Source organism: Calliopsis andreniformis, chromosome 5 (genome assembly GCF_051401765.1).
Source record: "Calliopsis andreniformis isolate RMS-2024a chromosome 5, iyCalAndr_principal, whole genome shotgun sequence".
Lineage (NCBI taxonomy): Eukaryota > Metazoa > Arthropoda > Insecta > Hymenoptera > Andrenidae > Calliopsis > Calliopsis andreniformis.
The window spans coordinates 14,780,093-14,804,613 of record NC_135066.1 but is presented as its reverse complement, the minus strand read 5'-3'; the positions used below and the strand labels follow the sequence as shown (position 1 = coordinate 14,804,613).

Sequence of the window (24,521 nt, the reverse complement as noted above, 5' to 3'; positions counted from 1 at the left end):
GCTCCGCCATGGAACGAGCACACGCGTGCCCGCAAATGAGTTTGACGCTTGGCGCGCGCGTCCGACACGCGTCGCGTTATACGCCCACGCTGAATATCGCTCGGTATATCCAGCCGCCTCGATAACGCTGCTTCCTCTTCCCTGCTGTTCGATTAAATCTTCTGGGGAGGGTGCAGGAAAATGAAGCGACACGACCGCCTGACCGGGTCGCAAATTAAGCGGTAGGTGTATACGGGCTCATAAAGGCCTCGTCGCTTCGAAAATTAGTTTAGTGTCCGACAATGTCATGAAATGGGATCTTGGGGCAACGCTGCCACCAAAAGCGTTTTAATCCTCTGTGTTTTTCGGTAATGAATAGAGGGTATCGCCAGCGAGATTATTGTTTGGACAGGTGTGGTGGAGGATGAGGACAGAATGTGTGTGGAGATCATAGTAGGTATTGGTGGTAATATATATTGGGACACTTACCACTTTCGATTGAGTGTGCCTTCGTGGAGATTGTGAATATTAAATCGCGGTTGTTTTTAGTATTTCCGTTGCAAGTACTGTAGGGTTACGAGATGTTGGCTTAGTACTTACAAAATTGAAACTGTCGAGGGGAAGGGTGGATCGTTTATTCACATTGCAGAGAAATAACTGTGACGCACCGATTTTGATGTATTGGTTAGAAGACTTCTACCATGTGATCGGTTCGTCATAGTTTTTCGTCTGCGATGCCAGTGGATAATTCTCCTTTCCTCCCCGCTGTTTCAGTTTGTAGGTAGTGAGTCAACATCTCGTAACCCTATAATACATGTATAGCATATTTGAAATAACACACAGATATAGCTATACAGATATGAATAATTTACTGTAGGTAGTTCTTTGAGTCTTTAAAATTATTAAATGTTTCTTTTGACATTTCAGAACAGTTTATAATAATTCTAGTAAATTATGAAAGAACAAGGAGAAAATATAACATCCGACACAATATGAAAATGACTTAATAGCCTGAATACCCAGAATTATAGAAGCAGTGACAGAATGATAAAACAGATATAGTACCTAGATGTGGAATTAAATGTCCATTTAATTAATAAGTTGATTGCAGAGATAAAAAGTGTTCCCTATAAACTCATTGGTAGTGACTTGTGAGTCTATATAGGTACGAAATACTGTAATAGGTGCTTGATGAAACGGATCACCAAGATCGGCTTACTGCTCCATGTCCCAGACATTGAGGCCGAAGGTAAATATCGTCTCGTTTTAATCAAAGTGGTCGACTTCAGAACAGTCAACGCCGTTAATTCTCCAAGTTGAATTGTTCTTGATACTTCAGGGATTGACCCGGCTCACGATTTAGTGTCCTTCGAAGACATGATTGAACAGGATTTGCGCGTCCATCGAGATTAACTTAGTTCCAAAATTGAGATCAAATCGAATCCTTGCTATCGGAGACAAAGCTTCACGAACTGGAAGGTGTTAACTATTTTCGATGTCATTACTTAGTGATTGGTCATTTATCTGTAATAGAATAAATGGATGGCCATTTATGTATAATGGAAAATAGATACCGTTTCCAGCAAATGAAATTAATGTAGGTACTGTAATAGACTAAAACAGTAGGTATAAATGATTCTAAAACGAGAAAATGAGGAATACATTTCTGCAATAAAAAATTTCGACTGGACTGCTAATATTGAAAATAATTAAGATGGCCATGTTAGGTGGCCCACTCTCTATTCGCTATAACTTAACATTGTGTACTTAGATTTAAAGATTTAGTCTTCTAGACTTAGATTTAGGACTGTCTTTTTAGTCTACTCTGTTCGATATGTCTGACTTGTGATTGACTTATTCTACTGACTTTTTCGTGTTTGGCTCGGGAATTACTTATTCTAACGAAGTCGGTCTTGAGATTGGACTATCCTACTCTATCCGATATAGCTACTGTAAGCCTCCAGTAGAATAAGTCCTAAGTCAGACTCATTTCACTCAAATTTTATCCACTTTCGTAGCCTTAAACGTAAAATTTTGTTATTCTTAATTTTCATTCTATTTCAACATATACAATCACTCCTTAAAATTTCTGACACCAGTCGTTGAATACTCTATATTGTAGACTACTGTACTTCAGGTTTTCCATCTTGAAACTTGAAGCTAGAATGAAAAACATCTCACTGTACACAATCCATAAATACTAAAAAGGTAGGAAACTCTTCGTCCCACTACGCTCCAAAAAGCTAATACATGAAATAAACAACAGACAAGGTAATTTGAAGATCTCGTTTAATTGAAAACGATACACAATGAAAAACACCCACGAGAAGGTTGCAAAAAGTAGGAAATTCGATCTCTTTCTGTTGAGCACTCACAAATCTGGGAAGTTACGTAGCCACGCGTTATAAGTTTAATTGGAGTATGAAATGGTGGTTGGTATGCTGTTGCATGTACGGATCGGTGAATTCATTCGACGCGCCCCGAGGGTGAAAGGATTAGAAGCGGTTCGTAAAACGTTTCGCGCGAACGAGTTTGGTAATCAAGTTCGATTCGCTTCGCGGCCAAATTTCTGTCGCGGAATTAAATTAAATCCGTGGGACGATTAGACCCATACGCGTGGCTTTCGATCACCAAATCGTAGTTTCCCAATACATTCCACAAACCTTATTATAGTGGATTTTCGATCGTAACATGATACTCGATTAATAGAGAAATTAATATTCATGATAATTTTGTTTTCTTAATCAAGTTACAACGATATTTACAGAACTCCTATACGATAAGGATATCAGTTACTGTGTACTGCATACATTTGATTTTATTTAAAAAATAAAAATAAAGAAAGACAGATTTTCAGTTTAAGAATGTTACTGCAACTTGTTATACAGAGTGTTCGATAACTGGTGTTAGAAGTCTTAAGAGGTGCTTCTGCATGCTAAAATAAGACGAAAAGGAAGGTAGGCAAATGTTTGTTTAGAGCTTTGTTTCTGAGTTACTAATTGTTGAGAAGACGCCCAAAATACTCGTAAAATGTGTCTAACTAGAAACATATTCCACTAATTTTACTGTGCATGACTTGAGTTTTATTTTACTAGCTCTGGTGTGTCTGACTAGGGACTTATTCTACTGATTTTGCTATGTCTGACGTGGGCCTTATTTCGCTGGCTCTGCTGTTTCTGACTTGGGACTTATTATACTGACTTCATCATGTCTGACTTCAAACTTATTCTACTAGCGTTTCTGTGTCTGGTTCAGAACATATTCTACTAATTCTATGTGCCTGACTTAACTAATGCACGTGTGCAGTAGAATAAGTCCCTACTCAGACACATTTCACCTCAAACACAATTTCGTCTATCTTCATTCTCGTCTTATTTTAGCATCTACAATCATCCCTTAAAATTTCTGACCCCTGCTATCAAATACCTTGTATATAAAAATAAAACGAGGGCACAGTAATCCATCAGCACATTCTTACCCTAGACCCTAACCACTTAGCATTACTAACTAGCACTGTTACCTTAGATTCAAGACATACAGCAGTCTACTTCTACTTCAAACAATGTAGATACCTTTACCTATAAAACAAAAAAACAAAAATCACACTTTGAAAAAGTCTGAGAAGCTAAAGAATGACACAAAACAAAATCCACATTTTGCGTGTCCCAACAGTAACTACACATCAAACATTCCAAGAACCCGATTGCCAAATAATAGAGTCTCGCGAACTCCGCTAGAACCGCCACTAATTAATTCTACCCCATTCGCCAAGAGATAAAAAGTTCCCTCTAGCTTGTTCCAGCCACTGGACTTTCGCTGTCCGCCTAAAGTGACTTTCGACGCTCTGTCTTCTCCGCTGCTTTCCCGGTACTTTTTCTCGCCCCCGCACGCGGCCCTTATCGCGCTCCCTCGCTGCACCGCCACGGCGGGGTGGGAGCACGGAATTTATAGGGCAAGTTTTCGCTCACGTCGGACTTCCTCCTCTCGAAATAACAATATAGTCGTTCCCCCGCGTGCTCTGCCCACCCCACGCACTATTCCCTCCCTTTGTTCCCTTCCCTCCCTGTTCCATCGGTCGCGAGGCCGTGCACGAGCATCGGGCGTTCGAATGGCTCGCGCGAGGGAGAAATATTTCCCTTTTCTCCCTTTTTCGAGGCAAGTTTGCGCCATTACCGTTCCATATGCTGATCTCCGTCGACGTCGCAACGGCGTGGAAGCAAAATCGCTCCGACTGCCGTCACTATCAAACGACGGCCAACCTCGTAGAAATTTCGGCTACGGTTTGGTCGATTTCTCGCGGGAAATCGGTCGCTCCACTGGCGAAAGGAATGGCGTCGGTTATCGTTTTTTTTTTTATAAATTCGTATCTTCACGGTTACGGTCGCAATGTGGACGACAATTCGCGGATCCTCCGGTTTTAGGGGAATTGATATCGCTGGATTTCTGGTTGATGGGGTCCTCGACCTTTTGCTAGGGGAGGTTTGGAAAGTGGCAGGGTTTGTTATTAATCTTTGGACTGTTTAATGAAATTCCAAATTTTAGTGAAAATATATATGGTTTTTTGTTATTTAAAATACTTCTGTATATTGTAACAACTGTAAAAGGAAACGTGTCTTATTTTTTATTGAAGTGAATATTGAATATTGAAATCGAGTCTCACTCGGGATGACCTATTACAGGGTTAAATATGCACGGTATTGGATAAATTTGAGTGAACAATGTAGTCTTTGAATGAGAAATTTTAAGTAACTGAATTGGAGTTTCAATGAAAACTTTTAATGAAGTCTGCTTTTGAGACTGGATGCATTGTTATGCTATCCCTGGCAAAAAGTTTTCAATCAAACGCAACAACATGGAGTTATCAAAAAATGTTGAAGTTTTTAAAATAGAAAATATAAAACATGGGAATGTTAAATGGCTTTGGTACGGTATTGTTATACGTTTTCAAAAACTACAATACTTTGAAATATTTTGAATTGTTGCGTTTGATCAAATATTTTTTGCCAGGAGTAGTAAAATGTTCTTTTGGTATATAATACAAATCTTTGATATCAATTTTTTTACAAACTACAGTATTCTATTACTTTCAAAAATAAATGTTGCATTCTTCATAAATAAAATCATATTATAAATACCTACAAGAAAATTGCACCAATACAAATCTCTACTTCCTGATAATGGTAACTTGTCAATTAAAGGCTAAGAATTTTAAACATAATATGAGATTCATATTGTGAATTTCATTCATTTGAATGGAGGTAATTAGTATTCCATTAAATAAGTAATGGAATATACTGGAAGAAATATTTAATCTTCTTAAAAGTAAATAAATATCCATCGTTCATCTAGAGTTATTAGAAATTACTCTTTTATTTTCATTTGCGTTAATTGAATTTGCATATGCATACGTTTACACACGATAGAGGCGATCGAACGTTTATAACCATCTAGCTCATTATTCATTACTCATTTGTCACTCCGGGTGACGTATTTTGTGCTGTAATTCGTGCATTTAATAGTAACATAAAACATACGCATGTTTCATTGTCGTTAACATGTTATTAAATTTCTATGGCCGATTTTATGGACATTTTATCGAATTTCGAATATATCGTACACTGCTGGCGCGTGAAATATTGAACCAGAATTGTTCCAATAATTCTAAATAAATACAATCCCTTTTATTGTGATGTTTCGTTGTGGATATTGTAAAAAAAATATGCATTGGATGATGCACACACAATTATTCAAATCATCAGATGCACTCCCAATAGATATTGTTATGGATTATTTCAAGAATCGGTTTATGATCTTCTCAATATTACAGTGCTGCTTTTGGGGACTCTGTTTTCTGCACATTTGATTAAAAGTTTTTTATTCATTAGCCACAGCCAAAGAAATTAAAAAATTGTAATTAAAAAAACCTTGAGGACTTGGACTTTCTTCCCAATTCTTAATACATATACAGTGACACATATGCAGGTGCTCACAAAAATATCCAACCATGACAAGTATTCGGTAGAACAAAGTAGATATTACAAAAAATGATACATACACGAGTAAAGAGGAAAAATAACTTGAAATCTATCTTTAACAAATATTTAATGAGTATTTAAATGAAGTAATTATTTTTAACTACATATTGTGACTAATAGGAATAATAATAAATAGATAAAATGTCTTCCATTACGTCAGATGGATGGATACTTTTATGACCAAGTGTACAGTGTTTAGAATAACTTGAAAAAAATATGCAAAAGGTGGCATTGAATATTTTACACACTTTTCAAGAGATTTAATAAAGAACGTGACAAATTTATACAAGCATCATGATGTGCTATAAAGTATTTTCCTAGTAACTGAGTACCAAAAACGAATACTTACAATCTCAGCAAGACTAAATGGTTCCAAAGTGATGGACTCGCAACCGTTTAATTCTTAAGATCAAATTTGTATCCGAATAATTCACAGAATTTTAAACGCACCAGTTCCAACGTAAATCATTTTGCAATTACAGTCGGCACACTCGAAACACGACGACCTCGCGATGAATACATTCAAAAGTTTCCGAACCCCGCGGTGACGATCTTGGCAACCGAGCGAGAATGCAGGACGCTCCGGCAATTTCGATTGGAATGTAATTCCCTGGGTCGATTTAGAAATGATGCTCATAGCAGAACGGATTCCACGACTGCTCGCAGTTTCGTTATTAAAAAGGAACGCGGTCGATGGCATTTCTCATTTACAGTTGTCCCAATGGCTCGACGGTAACGCCACGCCATTCGAATCGAGTCCTTTAGTATTAATATTACTTGAAATCCTTTCTATCGCCAAGGCAATCGCGATAAGACATCGAAAGAAGTCAATGAGATTCGAATTAGCAAAATTAAATAGGTAAAGGTGGGTCGACACTACATGTTTCGTAACTTGTAGGACCCACTTTGATAGTTAATTGTATGCTTCAAAACAATGAAAAAAAGTCATATAAGTTTAAGTAATTTTGTTATATAACTTTTTCGAAAACAGAAAAGAGTGGTGTTGCATATATGTTTCTTAGAAAACAGAAAGAGAGATGTTATATATATGTAAGTCTACTTTAAAGTTATAGAAGTCATAGAACGTTATATATATTTATATACATTTTATAAAACTTTGTTATATAAAATATACTACATTTTATAGTTATATAAAGTTATATAAAATATACTACATTTTATAGTTATATAAAGTTATATAAAATATACATTTTATAGTTATATAAAGTTATATGAAATATACTCCATTTTATACAACAAAGTTTTATAAAATGTAGTATAAACCCACCTTAAGTGCTTCGAACAAATTGTACGGAAGGTGCATTTAATAGTGTCTTATGTTCGAATTGGTTTAGCAATGTTGATCTTCATTTTTCTTCCAGCGTTTGCTTCAGTGTAATTTATTCCCTAGTTCTGTGGAAGCCCGAAAGTGCCAGAGGGAGGCTGAAATACGCCTTTGCTAGTGCAACGGTATGCAAATATCGTCAGGTGATTAATGCTAAACCTGTCGGTCGAAACACTGCCACTTCTGCACTGGCAAATATTTATCGGTCGACCCTTGGACCTAATTGGTTAATCAATGAATGCAAACTGGGTTATATTTAGGCGACACGCAGGACCACTCGATATCCACAAATATGATTGCAATAATGGAAGACTTCAAGCTGAGGGCAAACAGAGACTAAAACTACGATCCTTTAAACTTTGCAGAATATTCCTATAATATGGTACTAAAATCACTGAAGTTGAAACAATTTTTCAAGTATTTAGAAGTATATTTATTGTTCAGGGTATTTTAAGTAGTTTTAAGTATTATCTATCAAAAAAGTATTTTAAGTATTACCTATCAAAATTTATGATAAATTCTAGCGATGTCAATAGGATGGGATTAAAGCTGAACGACGATCTCTAGAACGAGTTACAGATTCCTCCCTCACATAAAATTGCAGCAAGTTCTTCTAATCTCAGTAGCGCGAGGATCGATCTGTCACACATAGATATCCGAGGTTCAACTTTTCCAATAAACTTCCTTGATAGAGGATGCTCAGAGAGATCACTGCTGCAACTGAGATTAGAGGAATTCTTTGGAACTCAGATTTTGCTCCGCTAAATTTCTGACGTCCTTAATGTTAATTCAATTTCTTAGCCGAGGATCGGTTGATTTAATTTTTAAAAATTGTATGGAATTAATTATGTACTCTAAAATCGTTTGTCTGACATTTTCCTCTTGAGAATAAAATGTTGATTTCTATAATAGACATAGATACTGAAGTAATCTTGGAATCGTTCAGAAGCCCAAGTAATTTAAAAAAAAACTTTTTACATGGATCCAATTCAATATAACGGTGCCTATAATTTATTTGCACTGAGAATGAGGTTCGTGCAATCCAATGAAATTACGTGAAACGACGCTGTTATATATTACTCTTGGATAAAATAAATTGTAACTTTTTTGCGCTTTTTATATTCTTCCAGTCGTCGTTAATTAACACGGTCGCTATCACTGGCACAGGCACATGATTCTGTTTTACAGACCAATTCTGTTTTACATTTTTTTACTCTATTTGACAGTGTTAGATATGACAGTAATAATTTTCTTCCTCGTAATTATATGTTCAGATGAAATCTGTTCTTCATATCTACAAAAATGAAACTCCACAGTTTTCCTGCACAAAAACGCAGCAAAATAAAGTACGATAAATATACATACATCAATTAAAAATAAATAATATCAATTTATCCACTATAAATGATATTTAAAACAGAACTAAAATACAGCTTCCACCAACACTATTCTCCTAATTTTCACCTATAAATTTCTCATACCGCACAAGAACCTAAACAATAACTTTCATCGCTCAGTGGTGATTCTTGTGAAAAGCGCGAACGCAGCCAGTGAATCCGAGCAGAAGTCGCGATACGGCAAGATTAATCAACAGCTAATCGAGTTTCCTCTCCGAGGGTCAGGATGAATAAGCCTGAGGCTCCATGGAGAATGTATCACAGACAAAATAAAAGGACCGCCATGCAAAATGACCGAAAACATGGGAAGGGATGAAAGAGACAGAGAACGCGATCGAACAGGCGCAGACAGGGTAATTAAACAGCAAAGGCGAGAATAATGGGGCTCGTTTCGAATACAGGGATAAAAGTTATTGCCAGTGGCGTCTGATCCCGAACGCGGATTAGATAAACGGAAGCTCGAGTCTCTATTAATTAAACAGATGGTATCGGTTTAATCTGACCGGGCCAGAATAACATCGCCTGAAACATCTTTCAGCAGTTTACTTTGCAAGTCGGATTAAAGGATCATGCTTTAGAAATAGTATGTTATTTATTAGTGGAGATAATTGGAATTTACGTTGATATTCCAGGGTTCTGAAATTATAGTTAATTGATGCAATTTTTGATTTAAGAAAGCTAAAATAGAATACGAGTGTAGGTAATGCATAGTAGGCATTATGGCGACTGTCCATTTGTTTCTGAAACATGTGCAAATTATAATAATGACGAAAAAATGAAATATAGATATGAGGAGTAAACAGCTTAAATCTGAGACCTATACCTATCTAATTGTAAGTTCATTTGCCTCGTATTAAATCATAGACTAATTTATATTAATAAGTTTGCATACAAAAAATTCTAGACAACCCCTAGATTGTTATTACAGCTAAAATTAAATATCTTTCTCTTTCGAATGCTATATATCCTTTTTTAATAATTCTAATGACTCAGTGTAATCCTTGAGTATTTGAACATTTCAAATTTTGAGAATTCAGAAATTATTCACGCTGAAGAGTAAAAAAGTGCTGAGAATCTGAGTAAAGCTACTAGTTTAACTAAAACTCGAATTCAATACTGAAACTACCAGAACAGTTAAAACAACTAGTACAATTATTACACACATTTTACTCTTCACCAACCTTATTTTGTTCTGAATGCTGAATAAAACTAAAACTAAAAAAAAGCATTCTTTTCTCAATTATATATTTTTACACTCATTTTTAATACTAGCACACCGTTAAAAATAGATATAGAGTAACATTTGTAGTTCTAGTGTTAACCAGAGATGCTTCACTAAAATCGAATCCTAGTTTCACCTCTACAAAGTAAAGACTTTGTCTCTAAAGTAGAAAATCTGTGTGAGGTGTTTACGTGCACAGATTAAGACAAAGTCCCCAGCAATAAATAAAGTTTAAAATTAATCGAACCTGGCGAATGGAGACGCCTGGCCGCACTGCTTCCGCGAGTAATAGGGGATCGAGCCCTGGAGGAAACGCCGGCGAGTGTTCATTTCCGCCCACCGCGGGCTCTTCTTTCGATACTTGAATCGCGTCAAAGAAATGGAACAGTGGAAACGAGTAAGACAGACTATTCCCATGATACCATCTGTACAGCGATTCCCCTGGCTCGCACGAGACCTCTCTTTTGGGTTGCACGAACTGCCGTGCACGAGGTCATCAGGATCTCGAGCACTAGTAATAATGGATGGAAATGCAAGGAAATACGTGCATTATAATAATTACGAAGCAAGTTCAGTAAGAAAAAGGAAAAACTTATGAGAAGAAATGACCTTAGCTTTGACGTCTTCTTGAGGATCAACTTTTCAATCTAAATTTTTGTTATCTAAAGGTGGGTCTACACTACATGTTATATAACAAAGTTATATGATAAAAGTTCTCTAAAAAGTTCTCTAAAATGTTCTCTAAAAAGTTCTCTAAAAAGTTGTATAATTATTACGTAACATGTACTGTAGACCCACCTTAAGAAGCTGGATCAGTATTACCATATACCGGGACAAAATGTCTTCCAGTAACGACATAGAGCAGGAAAGTGGGGGTACCACATGGATTTGACTGCACTACTTGTGATAGCCTCACTATTCTACTCTATGACGTCACTGGATGACAAGTTGGCTCGGCATGTGGCAAAACTAAGCTGGATGAAACTTTGAGAAAGATGGAAGATTCAATTTGTGGACAGACATGGTCAAGTATTGATCAACTGTACGACAGAAAAGTTAACAAAGATTCAGTTTGCTTAATTATTATTTTTCGTAAAAACAATAATTTAGTCCTGTTGCTCAGCGAAACTATTACAAAATTACTTTCTCAGATTTGACAGCTTGTACAGGTATTCCAATCTCTGTAATGTATAAACTCAATTCTACATTGAAGAAAATTGTATGAAGGGTTATTTAAAAAGTTCAATCCAATTTGGCAATTCCCAACTTGCTCCTGCTCGACCAATAAATAGGAATCCTAACAATATCAAACGATAACCAAGTCCCCAGTATAATATAATCTAATAAAGAAAATCCAATCTCGTCGTGTATCAAAGTTGAAGTCTCCGACTTGGCAAGCATACGCCTAGAATTTGAACCATGTACAGACGGCAGCGATGTTCAATTGTTGAAGTGCCTCTTGTTGCGCTTTCCTTCGTCGACTTCAATTCGCCCCTCCCTAAATTCAATCATGTCAAATCCCACGCGTTCTGAACTTCCTTCAAACTCCAATCGCGCCAAGTTATTGAATTCCAAAATAGCAACTCGGGTGAGGGTTTCTTTCTCATTGAAATTCGACTTAATTAACACTCTGATGAAGACGATCAGAGAAATTTCTCGAATTTCTTCGAGAATTCCTTCTCAAAGGCCAACCCAATTAACCCATTTAAATCTTATTTCGGATTTCCTTGTTGACGTGAAGCGACGTTACTGATGTCTGACTTCAAATGGACTGTTCTACTTTGACAGATCGATTTGGAAACTGGAGCAGGGAACACATTATTTCTGTCAGCTTATCGTAGAAGTATTTTCATATATCTTATATGTGAAATTCATTTTCTATGATTATAAGCAAAACAGTTGGAAAAATTATAAGTAAATTCATTTGTTACTGTTCAGAAGAAAAAGAAAAAGAAATTCTGTTCAATTTCAATATGATAATAGTCACAGGGAATCTGTGGGGTATTTAATTTTGTAATTTAACATACCAAAATAGAATATGGATATGGACACAAAGATTTATGGAACATGATCGATTTTATTCCTCCTTGGTAGTAAACACGATCCATAATGCTGACTTGTTAAATCATTCATGCAGACTATGGGACATTAGAAGGTTCCCTCGTGATATTTGGACAAAACTTCGCGAACTCGAAGCCGCGCCATGAATCGATCTAGATTAAGCTGTAACCAACGAAATTAGAGGGCTCGTGCTGGGTTACGTCCTTCGAAAGCCGTTTCGAAATTATGCCCATGGGTTGCCGGTGATAAACCTGCAAAGCTTCGAGGCCGACTTTAGTTCGTGCCAGACTTGGACCTCAGTTTAGGGCTAAATTATTCTCTCGAGGGGTTAGTGGATGAATTAGACATATTTAAGGTATGTCAGGAAAGTTTCTGTCTGCACAGGAACGTGACTCGCGAATACAGGAGTCTAATTTGTGAAAGGGCACACCACGAAGAAGAATCTGAAGCTTCTAATTCGTTTTGTAATATTACTAATATTAGTAATCGTCAAATATGTAAATCTGAATTGGTTTCAATCGTAATATTCACAATAATTACTTACTGCACAGATTCATTTATTGCTAGAAATTCTGAGTCTCGTTAATATTAGTCATGTTACTTTAGTCTAAAGGGTTAGAGCTACTACTACTCGCTTATGTATGCTTGACTATTGCACTTTGATTACGTACCGCTTACTAATCCTCGAAGGACCATCCAAGATTGCTGACTTGGGACCAGTGTGTCTTATAAGTTATAACTAAGCTTTTCAGAGTCTGATTGCTTTTCTGAAACTAATCTTTTCACTAATTTCTGACGCTGATTTAGTTCTGCTTTCTGACTGCTTTCACGTTTAACTAAATATACTATATAAAGTCTCATTGCTTCCTAAAGTGACCACGGATTGGTTACTTTCGTTAACAATTACCAACCAATCAGTAGGTTAGAGGCCATTGAGACCATAATGGATTTTTCTTAACCAGGCAGGAGATTGACATCTTTGGTACTGAGAGGAATGGAGAGAATCTTTGCTCCAAGTAACACATCTGTATGCTAAATATAAGTTTCTGGAAAAGACACTCTAATCTACCTTTCGAGAATCTGGTGAATTATGGCACGTTTTTGACACTAAGAGCAAAAGGAGCTGGAAGTTTCAGAATGCCTCTAATAGCCTTTAATTAAATCAGCGAGTTGAAGAACACTACAGGTCCAAAATCTGCAACTTTCAAATAATCTCAATACTATGTATTTCTGGACCTCAGAGCCAAATTATATTAAGTAACACAGAAAGCAAGTAGATTTAATACACTCTAGCTCTACGATCCAAATATGTAAAATACACAGGTAGACCTACACGTTGAGGCATACCTCGAAACGTAGTTTTTGGACTTGTACTGTTCTTCAAATCACTGGGACATATTTTACAGCTAAAAAATATACCAATTAGAGACTAAAATTTCGCAGCTTAAAAACAATGCTCAGCGACCGCACCATAAACTGTGCCAGCGATTGATCTGGACATTAGCATTGCGTGGGCGTTCCTACTACACCGTGTAGCAACAACCGCGACGTGAAGCGGTTTAGCGAAGCGTAGCGCAACATCGAGGCAACGTGCTCTCATTAGCAGCTATCCCAGTTGCAATTCCTCATTTTCGTCCACTGGCGATGTTCCCCTCGTCGAGCTTCGTCTCGCGATTGTTCGCGCGGCGTCAGCCAAACGGCGCAAGTCAACGGGCCAAGCATGCTTAGAATCGACCTTTGAACTTTTCAGAGATCTCTGTCTCTCGACACGCCACCTCCCCTAAGACAGTTTCGTTACTATCACGCTTAAAAACGACGTCTGGAATCGTGAATGGTAAGTGTCCCATTGTCGGCACCCTCGTTTCGTTCAATAACCGCTTTGTGACGATTCTTGTTCGCTGAGCAACGAATTAAAGGCTTTCAGGCATGGTGCTGGTGACTCTGAGGTAGCTTTGTAAGATAAAAGCTTAAGTCGCATATTCTTGTTTTCGAGATATTGGCAGATGAAGTTAGAATTTTAGTTCCTTGTTAAGCTACGTTTACATTAGGAAGTTTTGGTCGGACAACCGAGTTGATTAACCTTAAATTGATTAAGGTTGTCCATGTAAATCCCATTTCAACCAAGTTGAAACGAGAAGTTTGATCGACTTTACGTTGATCAACTCGGTTACCCGACCAGAAAATGCTTAATGTAGACATAGCTTTATGGAATTCACGTTTTATTATATTCTCGGCTTTTAAGATGAACATTCTTCCGTGTCAACATCCTTTTGCTACCAGTAAAAAAATTCTACTTTATAGGTTGCCCAAAGTTTCCTAAATTTTTAACTGTTTTCTACTGTCTAGCTTTACAACAGTTCTTAATCTTCTCATCTTCATAATGCAAACTTCTGACCATATCCCTCGGAAGACCCAAAATATCTATCTCATCTAGAGCAGTGACGCTCAGAAAGTGTGTCTGCAGGCACCTGGCAATGCCCAAAATCGCAAGCGAGCAGCCTAGCTCGCACAGCTCTCCCCCTCCTTGAGGAACTGCCTTAGAATAGTTTCGACGACTCCCCTCTCTGCTGCTGAAGTCGGCCTTGAAACTGCTTGCGAACGATTTCGGGCATTTTCGGCCGCGCTCGCCTCGTAGGTATTATAGCTGTCCCATGACAAGTCCCTCGAGATGGCACAGGGGCGAGAAGAGTCTCTCGCTCTTTCCGCCAGCCTCTCAATCGAGCTAGTATGTGTGACCGTTTTGGCCAATAATACGCTACAGCTGAAAATGCATGTGAGATGAGGCGTGCTCTTTCCACGCTGGCCAATACGACCTGCATTTCTTCCAAGGGACTACTCATGAAACAGCCGCAGTACTCGAGCATCGCTGATCTAGAATAATCTAAACGACCCAGCTACAGTCCCCTCAATGCTCCTTCTGTTGCAAGCTAATGAATCAAAGAACAAGACTCCATTCCAGTTTTCTCACGATAACATGAGTTGTCTGCTTCTCCTGCACCTGACAAATGCTTTTCCGATAATCTTACCACTGCATACGGACTCCAACGTCATATCGTATAATCTCTCGTCGTGTAAACGGCTGATGCACGGCCATTTCAATGGGCTGGCGCGATGAACGGGCGAAATGTAGTCGAAGCGAGCGAAAGGGTCGACAAGTGTGCGAGCTCGGTGTGCATTTTGAGCTGAAACGATTCCCTGTCAAAGCGTGACGCCGCGTGCTACACGCAAGATGGATTCGAATGCCTTTTCGGCGACCCTGTAAATATGATCCATCTTTCCACCCTCTCACTGGGTGGCGAACGTTCTCAAGCCGACACGCGGACGCTTTTACGTACCTGGTCGTCTGAACGACAGAGTTCGCGAACTTTGAAGAAACGAGCGTGAGGCGAGAACTGGAACGAGTAACCGTAGCGAGGAAGGCTGGTGTTTGAATGGAACCAGCAGCGTATCGAAGTTATGACATTCTGCTGGCCGCTATGTGAGGAATCTCGAATTAATTGATGGATCGTGAAAAGGCGTGGATAGTTGGAATAGTTTGTAGAACGTTTATAGAGAGACGATGGGCATGTAGATGGGCGTATAGATACTGAACAGGGCATGACCACTGATCGCTTGAGGGTACCTCAATTGAAAGGCCATGATACCTAAAACTAAGGATCTGTGTCCACTCTTAGTGCAAAATTTAAATCGACCAAAATTCTGTTTAAAAAAAAAATTGAAAAAATTTACCTAACATGTCCAGATTTCAAAAATGGCGATTGGAAACAAAGGATTTTGTGCTTCAATTCATGGCAAGAATAATCATAATTTTTGAAATGCCAAAGACAAGGTTTATGATTAAAACTTAATATTATACATATTATTTTTATAATTAAATAGTATATAATTGTACTATACATATCAGAAAACACTCGATCCACTACCAGGTGCATAGCTTGACCCATGTGGCTATATTGAGACCTATGCCCTAAAGCGAATCCGCCACACGTCTCATACTCTCTCAAACATCCTAGGGTAAGAGAGTTAAGGTCCACCTATATGGTACTTAAGGGAATGTGTAAGAACCCTGATCTCTAGAAGCTAGTTATCACCCTTCTCCTATAGCGAGACCTCACTGACTTATCGAGAAATGTCCACGTATCCCTCAAGGAACTCATAATTTGCACTTTGAAATACCATAAAGGAATGAACACAAAATATAAGAATTAACATCTGCGAAGCCTGCTCGCAAACGACCCACCAACAATTCGCCTCGGCCCATGGAAACTCCTTCCACCGTCGCCTCGCCGCTAATCGAAACCGTAAAAACGGAACTTGGAAATTCCACAGAGCCAGAGTCGAAGCAAAGTTCTCGCAGCAAAGCTCCTCGAACTTCGGCGTACTGTAAAGTTAAATAGCTCGCTTTTTCAACAATACCCCGCGAGTTTTCCCATAGCCAGACGGTTCTCGAACTGTAACAGTTCCTCAAAACTCGGTTACTTATTTCCAGCCTGGTGAACCTTGTCCAGGGACTTGACCCGACGAAACTTCCTGCAAACCTGTCGCCATCTACGTGCAGGGTAACACTCCTGCTTTTTATTCGAGTGATCACCACTTCTGTCTCTATTTCTCCGCCTCTGTTCGCCAAAGATGTCGATGACGTTCTATGTGGAACTAGTTCCAATAAGTTCCAGAGTCCCCCAAGCGCAACGAGTCGAACAGCGGCGTCCTTCTCGTGGTCTCTGCAACTACGAGCGAAACGGTTCACGCGGCAACTCAATGCAGTTTACGCGCCAACAAGCTTCCATCGAACTTTCGCTCTGATGCTGCACACGAAAGTAACGTTCCTTTGATTCGTTTCCCGCGGCAAGAACCTCTCATCCGGTTCCGCGAAGGACAGTGGCTAGAGGAAACACAGAGCAACACTCGACTATTCCTCCGCCCCAGACGAGGCGTTTTTGCATCGGCGAATGCTATTAAGCTTCATTTACGATTTACTTTGTAAGCAACCGACCCTTTGTGCGAGGTTAAGATTGCGAAAATTACGCGTAACGAGAGGCGACGTTTAAGGACTGTCGAGTGCCGAGCGTGCAGAGGCTCGTTATTATTAATAACTGGCGGAGCTGGAACCGTTTCGGAGGTGAATTAAAAATGAGCTTGGAGTCATGGTTTATGTGTGCGACGGTGAGAGGCTTATTTATGTTTTATGTACTGCTCTAGCTTTTAGCCAGCTGCGCTAGTTTATCTATTCCTATGAAATATAGAGGACCTTTCGAATTTTTTAACTGTGATTCTAGCAGAATTTCTTCCGCACAGAATTTTGCATAGAGCAAAGAACTGTGTTACTAAAGAAATTAGAAATTCTACAGAACGATTGTATATGTATACACCAAAATAAGGTAAAAATTAGGACTGACGAAAAGGCTTTGTTCCTAATTGTGAGTTATTATTAATTGCTTAAAGGGTGTATAAAATGCGTCTGGCATGGTGACTTGTTCTACTGGCAGCGTGCTTTAGCGAATTTAGACACTGTAACAATAATAGAATAAGTCAGCCACATTTTAGTCAATATCGTAGCAAACAGTTACTCAAGATAAAACCTTGGATATAATATCATCGTCTTCACGTTGCTTTATTTTGGTATCTATGTATCATCCCTCAGCATTTCTGACACGTCTTGTGAAACACCCTATACATTATCATAAGTATTATTAACAACTTTGTCTCCTAAAATAACTCAAATTAAGCTACAGTAAACACATCCCTTACTGTTCTTCCCCATCAAAGCCACTATCAACCCACAAATTGCTCGACTGTCCCCTGAACAGCACCCCCAATTATCCTCAGCCCTGAAAATCTCGAATCGAAATCCATTGAAAGTCGATTTCCGAAACGAAGCAGCCCATTTAATCGAAGCTCCAGCCCCAGGAACACTGCAATTTTGACGGAGTCGACGTGGCGCTTGGCTAAGATTGAATTCCAGCCAAGGGTTGGGACAAGCGTGAAAAAATGTGGAACAGGGGGAAAATGTCTCTAGACGGCTCGCTGGTCGAAATTGAACGACAGATCGCGCGTTTATCGCGCTCGAACGGACGCTATAGTCAGTTCCCCCTTCTCCATGGACCAGTTAGCTATTCTGTTGCCTGCAGCGGTCATGAGGAAGTCGTCAACGACGGAATCGTGATGCGCAAAAAGCGAACGTCGAGAAATTCGCCGGTCGTGAAGAGCTCGCGATAGGATTTTCCTCGTACGAGTTTCCACGCAACCTTCACCCTTCGCGTTCTATTTCTCGCTATATCGCACCAGCCATCCCATACGTGCTACGGACATTTTGATCGTACCTCGGCTGAAGGACTTCGCCTCTAGCGAGAGGAAATTTTTTATGACGGGTAGTCGTCGTGTATGGGACGTTTCATCTATCCTAGTCTCGCATGGAAAGGCACGCTCAGGAGATTTTTTTATTTTTTGACACGTGCATTTTGAGCCCTAGAAATTTTAGAAGCTCTAGAATATCAGTTTCCACGTTGCATATTTCAATGTAGCACTCTAGAAATAAGAATGTATCTAAAAAATCTGGCGTCTGAAACTGTTCATCGTGACGGCATTTTAAAAGTAAGTTTTTGAGGAAATAGTAATAATTAGCTTAGTGCTAATATGATAATAAAATATATATCATAATTGATAATAGGATAATAGTATACATAAAATGTATAATAATGCAAGATTCAATTTGGTGTTTTATAGTTTTTGTTAAAATAATGAAAATGATAAAAGTTTGTTATTAGATAGATAATTCACATAAATTCTATAAATCACAGCTGAAATACAGATACTCGAATTGAATAAATTTTGAAATATTCTTCACTTTATGCATGGAATAATACCCTACGTGACGCACAGTATTTTTCTGCCTGGTGCACGGGGCTAAATAGAGTTATTAATTCTAGTAATATTCATCTTTCATGCTTTCCATGCATACAAAGTGAAATCCTCGCTAGAACTTTCTGTTTGTTATACACTGCGTCACTGACCAAGAGAGATATCAATAATCTCCTTAAGTCACGTAACGTTAGCAAACTTTTCTCTTTTAAACTTTTCCAACCCCCTAGAACCTCTGATTCAGAATGAAAAAAAAATAACTCGTCATCGAAATAATTCCCCTTTTCTGATCTAATTACACAGAAAATTCCTGCTTCATTTATCACTTGAAATAATTGCAACTTAGTGCAAAACTTCCTCAAAAAATTCTGTTTCCTAAAATCTGTCCCCTTGTCACAAGTATTCTAATTACATCTAATTACCGTGTATTTCTTTATTTTCACTGTCAAAGAATTCCCCTCCCTCCCACTCGAGCTTTTTTTACCTGAATCTTATTATATCAAGGCTTCTTCTTTATTGCAGTATATTCGAGTGGCTGAAAGACACGCTTCAAGTGAAACACCAAATACTGTCTGTGCTTGAGAGGAGTACCTCAAGCGCAAAGGTTAACATGTACCTCCTCAGGAAAAGATGCACGCCACAGTCCTAAAACCTGATGAAATGAAGACTAATTTATAACAGTGACTTGATGTGGCACGTGCTCCTTTCCCACTGAGCCCCCTAACGTCACAAACCGCTCCTACCCGCCGCGCAGTGCCAAATGAGCAAGATCCTCGCACGTAAAACGCGAACGAGTTACGAGAACCAGTTCCAGAACAATCTCAAGTTCTCAAGCAACCACTGAATATTCCAGAATCCAGCGATCGTCTAAGCAGATTGTCTGCAGGGAGATCGAAGGTTTAGGAGCGCGGATCCTTGTATCTTCGCGAGGATCGTAAATGAGGATAACCAGAAGTTTGGTGGTCAACTCACCGGCACAGCTGTATCCATTTTTATGAAGAATGTAGCCGTCCCTGCAGTCGCACTCGTACATCCCATCGTGAAGCTCGTAGCAGAGCTGCTCACAGGGCGACCCATGTCCGCATCTTCCTGCAAATGCAAACAATTTTGTTCGTGAGAAGTTGATTTGTAATAATGGCACAGCGAGGCTAGCAGGTAGCTGAAGTTCGAAAGGACTCGAATCACTTTAAACATGATTCATAGCAACATTCTTGAAGGTTTCGAAAGGCAACGCGAATTTTTCAAACTTTCTTTAATTAACACCTCGAGGGTCATGGTTCATCACTAGAAATCTACTCTACAGAGGGATGAATTTTTCACCAGTATGGTATACATGTATGTGTTATAACCAATATTCAGAATTAGCTCGTATGTTGTAACTATCATAGAAAGCACATTCTGTAGTTTTAGAAGAAGACACATACACAAGAATCAGATACAATAATTTGTGTACCTTAAATTTAATCTCAAATTTAAATGTCATTTCCGCTATGGATTGACTTTGGTCATGATATACATGTACGACATAACTCCTTGAGGGGTTAGTTAAAGTACTCTATATTAGTAGTACTGCTTAGACAAAAATATATAGTGGAGTTGCTTCTAAGATATTGAATTATTACCCAGCTCTCACAACCTATTAAATTTCTCAAAACTTTTAAAGCTACCAAAGCTTCGAAGACACCAAAACTTTCAAGACCTTCAAGACTCAAGATCTATCAAAATTCAAGTTTCAAGACTTATCAAAACTTTCAGGAGTTCTAAGCTTCAAAGTGATTCGAATTTTTCGTCATATATATGTATAGATTCGAAACGACTCAAAGTGTTTCAGTTACCATAGCTATTATAAAGGTAAGACATTTCCTTAACCACTTGCAGCGACAGAACGTAATTTTCCGCGACTCGGAAATGGAATTTTTCGCGGACGCTGGGGTAGACTAGTTCTCGTGACCCAAAGTCTGAGTCTTGCAGCCCCACTGCTTTTTGCGAGAACAATGTTAGCAACTAACTCTGGTTTCCAAGATTAAATTTTTAGGGATTAGCGAATTTTTTTTGCTATGTGCCTTTGTCACTTTTTTGGAGATTATTGCAATGGAAGTGAGTGATGCTGTGCTTTGAATTCTTTGGGGTTGTAATATCTAGATTTTTGCTTCTTTTGGCTATGTAAAATTTAGTTTAAATTTGTAAGGTGTGAAGTGATTTAAATAAAATATTTTTGTTGCGTTTGGAGAAGTTAAGTAGGTGAGTAACTTTTTAGTTTTTAGTTGAATTAAGTGAGATGAGGAGTTGATACGAATCAGTAGTGAAGGTAGCAAAATAAATGAAACCTCTAGTAGTAAAAGAAAAAGTAGGCGCCTGTTTTGCAGTTTTTTGAATTTTAATGAATTTCTATTCTTATTATACTATTACTCAATGAATAAAAAATGAGATGCATTGGAGTAACTTCTTGGCTAAATAGGATTTGAAAACTGCAAACTTATGTAAACAGGATTTCCTTATTTTTCTTTTAAAAAATGAGTAAATAGGAATTTAATAAAATTGAAGTAAATTCTGGAGAGTAGTAATTTACCTTGAATAAAAGATAAAAAATATGTACAATTATTTCGTTGTGAAATGCTAAGGAGAAACTTCACGTTTGCCTCAGAAACCGTAAACTGATTCGACTTCATTTTTTTCCAAGATTTTCCAGACCAATTTGCCCGAACCGAAAAAAGGAAGAAAGAAAAAAGGAAATTAGAAAAAGAGGTTCGTTCGTTACGCGTGGAAAAATAAAAACCCTTTTCAAGCGTAAAACTTACTCGTGTTCGTTTTTCCTGAATTGCATATATGTTTTACGAGAGCAGAGAATTTACAAAAATGAAACTTTTTTATGACGAGGCACTACGAGAAACCTTGCTACATGAGAATTCACGAGAGAAGAAATATAAACACGTTTACTAAAAGGAGTTTTAAAGAATTACTAGGAAAATATAAAGTAGTAGCAGATGACTTAAATGAAACAAAAAGAGATTTTCATAATAATAATAATATACTATACAGTTTAATATAAGATGTAATTACTTCCTTTTTAGGTAACCTATACTTAATAGAAGACCTAAAACAATACATATACTTCATGGTATTGAATATTCTTTTGCGTATATCTCGAAAAATAAGCAGTGTTCATAATCAAAAAGGTGCCAGTTCTTTTAATACCTACTAACATCTCAAAAACAGTTATTATTTGAGCCATATCATAACTGCATCAAATAAGCGATATATGTATAGGTACAAGTACAAATTACTCTAGACATTGCCTTTGACAACACATATCAAACCCATCAAAATCACTGATAAGCACACTCTTCCACCCCCATATAGAGGGTGTTTCATAACATGTAGGACCCACTTCGAGAGTTGACTATAATCCAAAGCACATTGAAAAAAGAATCATATAAACACATGCCCTATCTCTCTTCGCCTATAAGATACAATAAATTTTCTATCTCAATCATCTTTACAAAAGATGCTCAAAATGACCACCTTACATCTGAAAACAAGCCTGCACTCGTCTCGTCATCGATTCAATTACTCTCTCTATCATTTCTGACGTTCCTCGAATTTATTGAACGCCTTGCTCCATTCTATTTCATAATATATCAACATTTTAAATCGACGTTGCGTATACAATAAATTTTAAATGGATCCCACACGCGATGAAGCACTCTGTATAATTACCATTATCCTTGCCAATCTTCCTAAGTACTCTTCGAAACCAACGAAATGAAACATGTCAGCTGAAATTCACTCAGATTCACAAGTCTAAACCAAGCTCGACCTCGTCCCTGCTTCTCGAGCAACGCCTCTGCCCCATTCCCTTAAGAAAACTCCCCTAAACAATCGACGTCGTGGACGCCGTCGTCGCGCAGGGATCACGTTAATCCCATTCCTTGGACGACGGGTCTGGATTCTGTCGAATTGAATTCAGCCTCGGGGCCAGAATTCACGGGTCGGTTGTACGGCGACAGAAAATCGGGATCGGCTTTAAAGACGGTCACTATCACCGTCGGGGAAACTGCCGGAGGCAATCAGGCTCGGGGGAACGGTCGGATGGTAAGAGGATATAGAGCGTGCCGTTACGACGACCAGGAAATTGTAATCCTGGAGGAAGTTCGCGGTTAGGTGTGAATTATTCCGACGAACGAGGCGGTCGCTTTGTCGATCGACCAACGCCGCGAGATCCTGAAGGCGCGCGCGAAAGGAGCGACGCTGAGCCAGCGTTCTGACGAGCGAGCTCGTGGAATAATTCACGGATAAATGGAGAACGTTTTCGCCCGTGGTTCGGTGAGGCGCGGTTAAAAACCGAGAGATTTATCTGGGACGGGAGGGAAAATCGTTCGGCCTGCGATTTGATCAATCTTAGGTGGAACGACGGAAGTTCTGTACCTGGGAGTCAGACTAACACAGGTTCACTTCTTTTAGGGTAAGGTTTTTACAGGTTCTTGTTACTTTCTGTTGATTTTGTTAGAATAGTAGTATTCTATTACTATAATTATTCTATTATTCTGTTGTTAGAAAATAGGATACAGTAATTTGTACTATTAAATTTTGTATTTATGAAACTTAAATGATAAAAATTGATAGAATTATATTAATAAAAATATATAAACTACTTCAAGTACTATGTTAAGAACTGGATAATCGTGTTTGTTTTTCTGCTCTTTTGAAATATAATAAAAAAGAACTTGGGTCATGTTGGCTCTCAGGTACTGAGTTATTGCTAGCTTATTTCTTTGGAGATACGGTCTTTACTCGATATGATCTCGAAAGATGTTAAGGAGAAATACATATAAACATCAGGTCTAATTAAACTGAATTTCACTCCCTCGTTAAATATTATTTTTCTTTACTAATTGTATGTTTTATTGGGTAAGTAGCACTGCTTTTTAGGTATTAATAAATAGACTGAGTTTCTACAGGGTGTTTCTAAACATGTGGGACATTTTTGGAGAATACTAGGTAGGTACTACTGACATACACAATGAATAAAGTTCAAATGTACATACAGCAGAAAATGCATAGTTCTTTAATTACATGCTATTTTATATTACGTAAAATGTTAGCCCACTTCTTGCAGGCACGGTGTACTATCCTCCGTAAAATCCTACTAGACCCAGGGATACTTCAGACCCTTGAAAGAATAGTACACAGTGATAGGCCTTAAAGGAAGTATGACACTGTACGCAATATAAAATAGTATGTAACAAAAACACTGTTTCTTAATATATATGCACAGAAACATTCTTCAGTGTCTTCGTGCCTAAAATCTGCCCTCTAAAAATGTCTCACATGTTTAGAAACACCTTGCATACAGGGTGAATCACAAGAAACAGGACTCCTAAATATGTCCGCTATTTATGGTTGTGTTAAAAAAATTCTTAACAGAAAATTTCACTATCTGAAAAGATGTATGCATACACTAATAGAAAATCACATTTTTTCAGGTCATTTTCTTTGTTTTTTTTTTTTTTTTCGAGATTTCAAGCTCATCAGTACTTTTTATAATGAGTATTTTTTTCAATAGCCTTGTAGAGCATAAAAAAATTCAACGACAGCTTAAAAACAATGATAAACTAAAACTGTGT

The 24,521-nt window shown here is 38.1% G+C and overlaps 1 protein-coding gene across 1 annotated transcript in view; it reads right to left on the bottom strand.

The window, feature by feature from the left end:
* The window catches only part of LOC143178988 (pikachurin), a 216,874-nt gene that overhangs the window by 127,434 nt on the left and 64,919 nt on the right, over nucleotides 1–24,521 (bottom strand). The window contains exon 3 of the mRNA XM_076377942.1: nucleotides 19,870–19,986. Within this exon, the coding sequence (XP_076234057.1) occupies nucleotides 19,870–19,986 (117 nt within the window). The remainder of the gene's footprint in view (nucleotides 1–19,869; nucleotides 19,987–24,521) is intronic.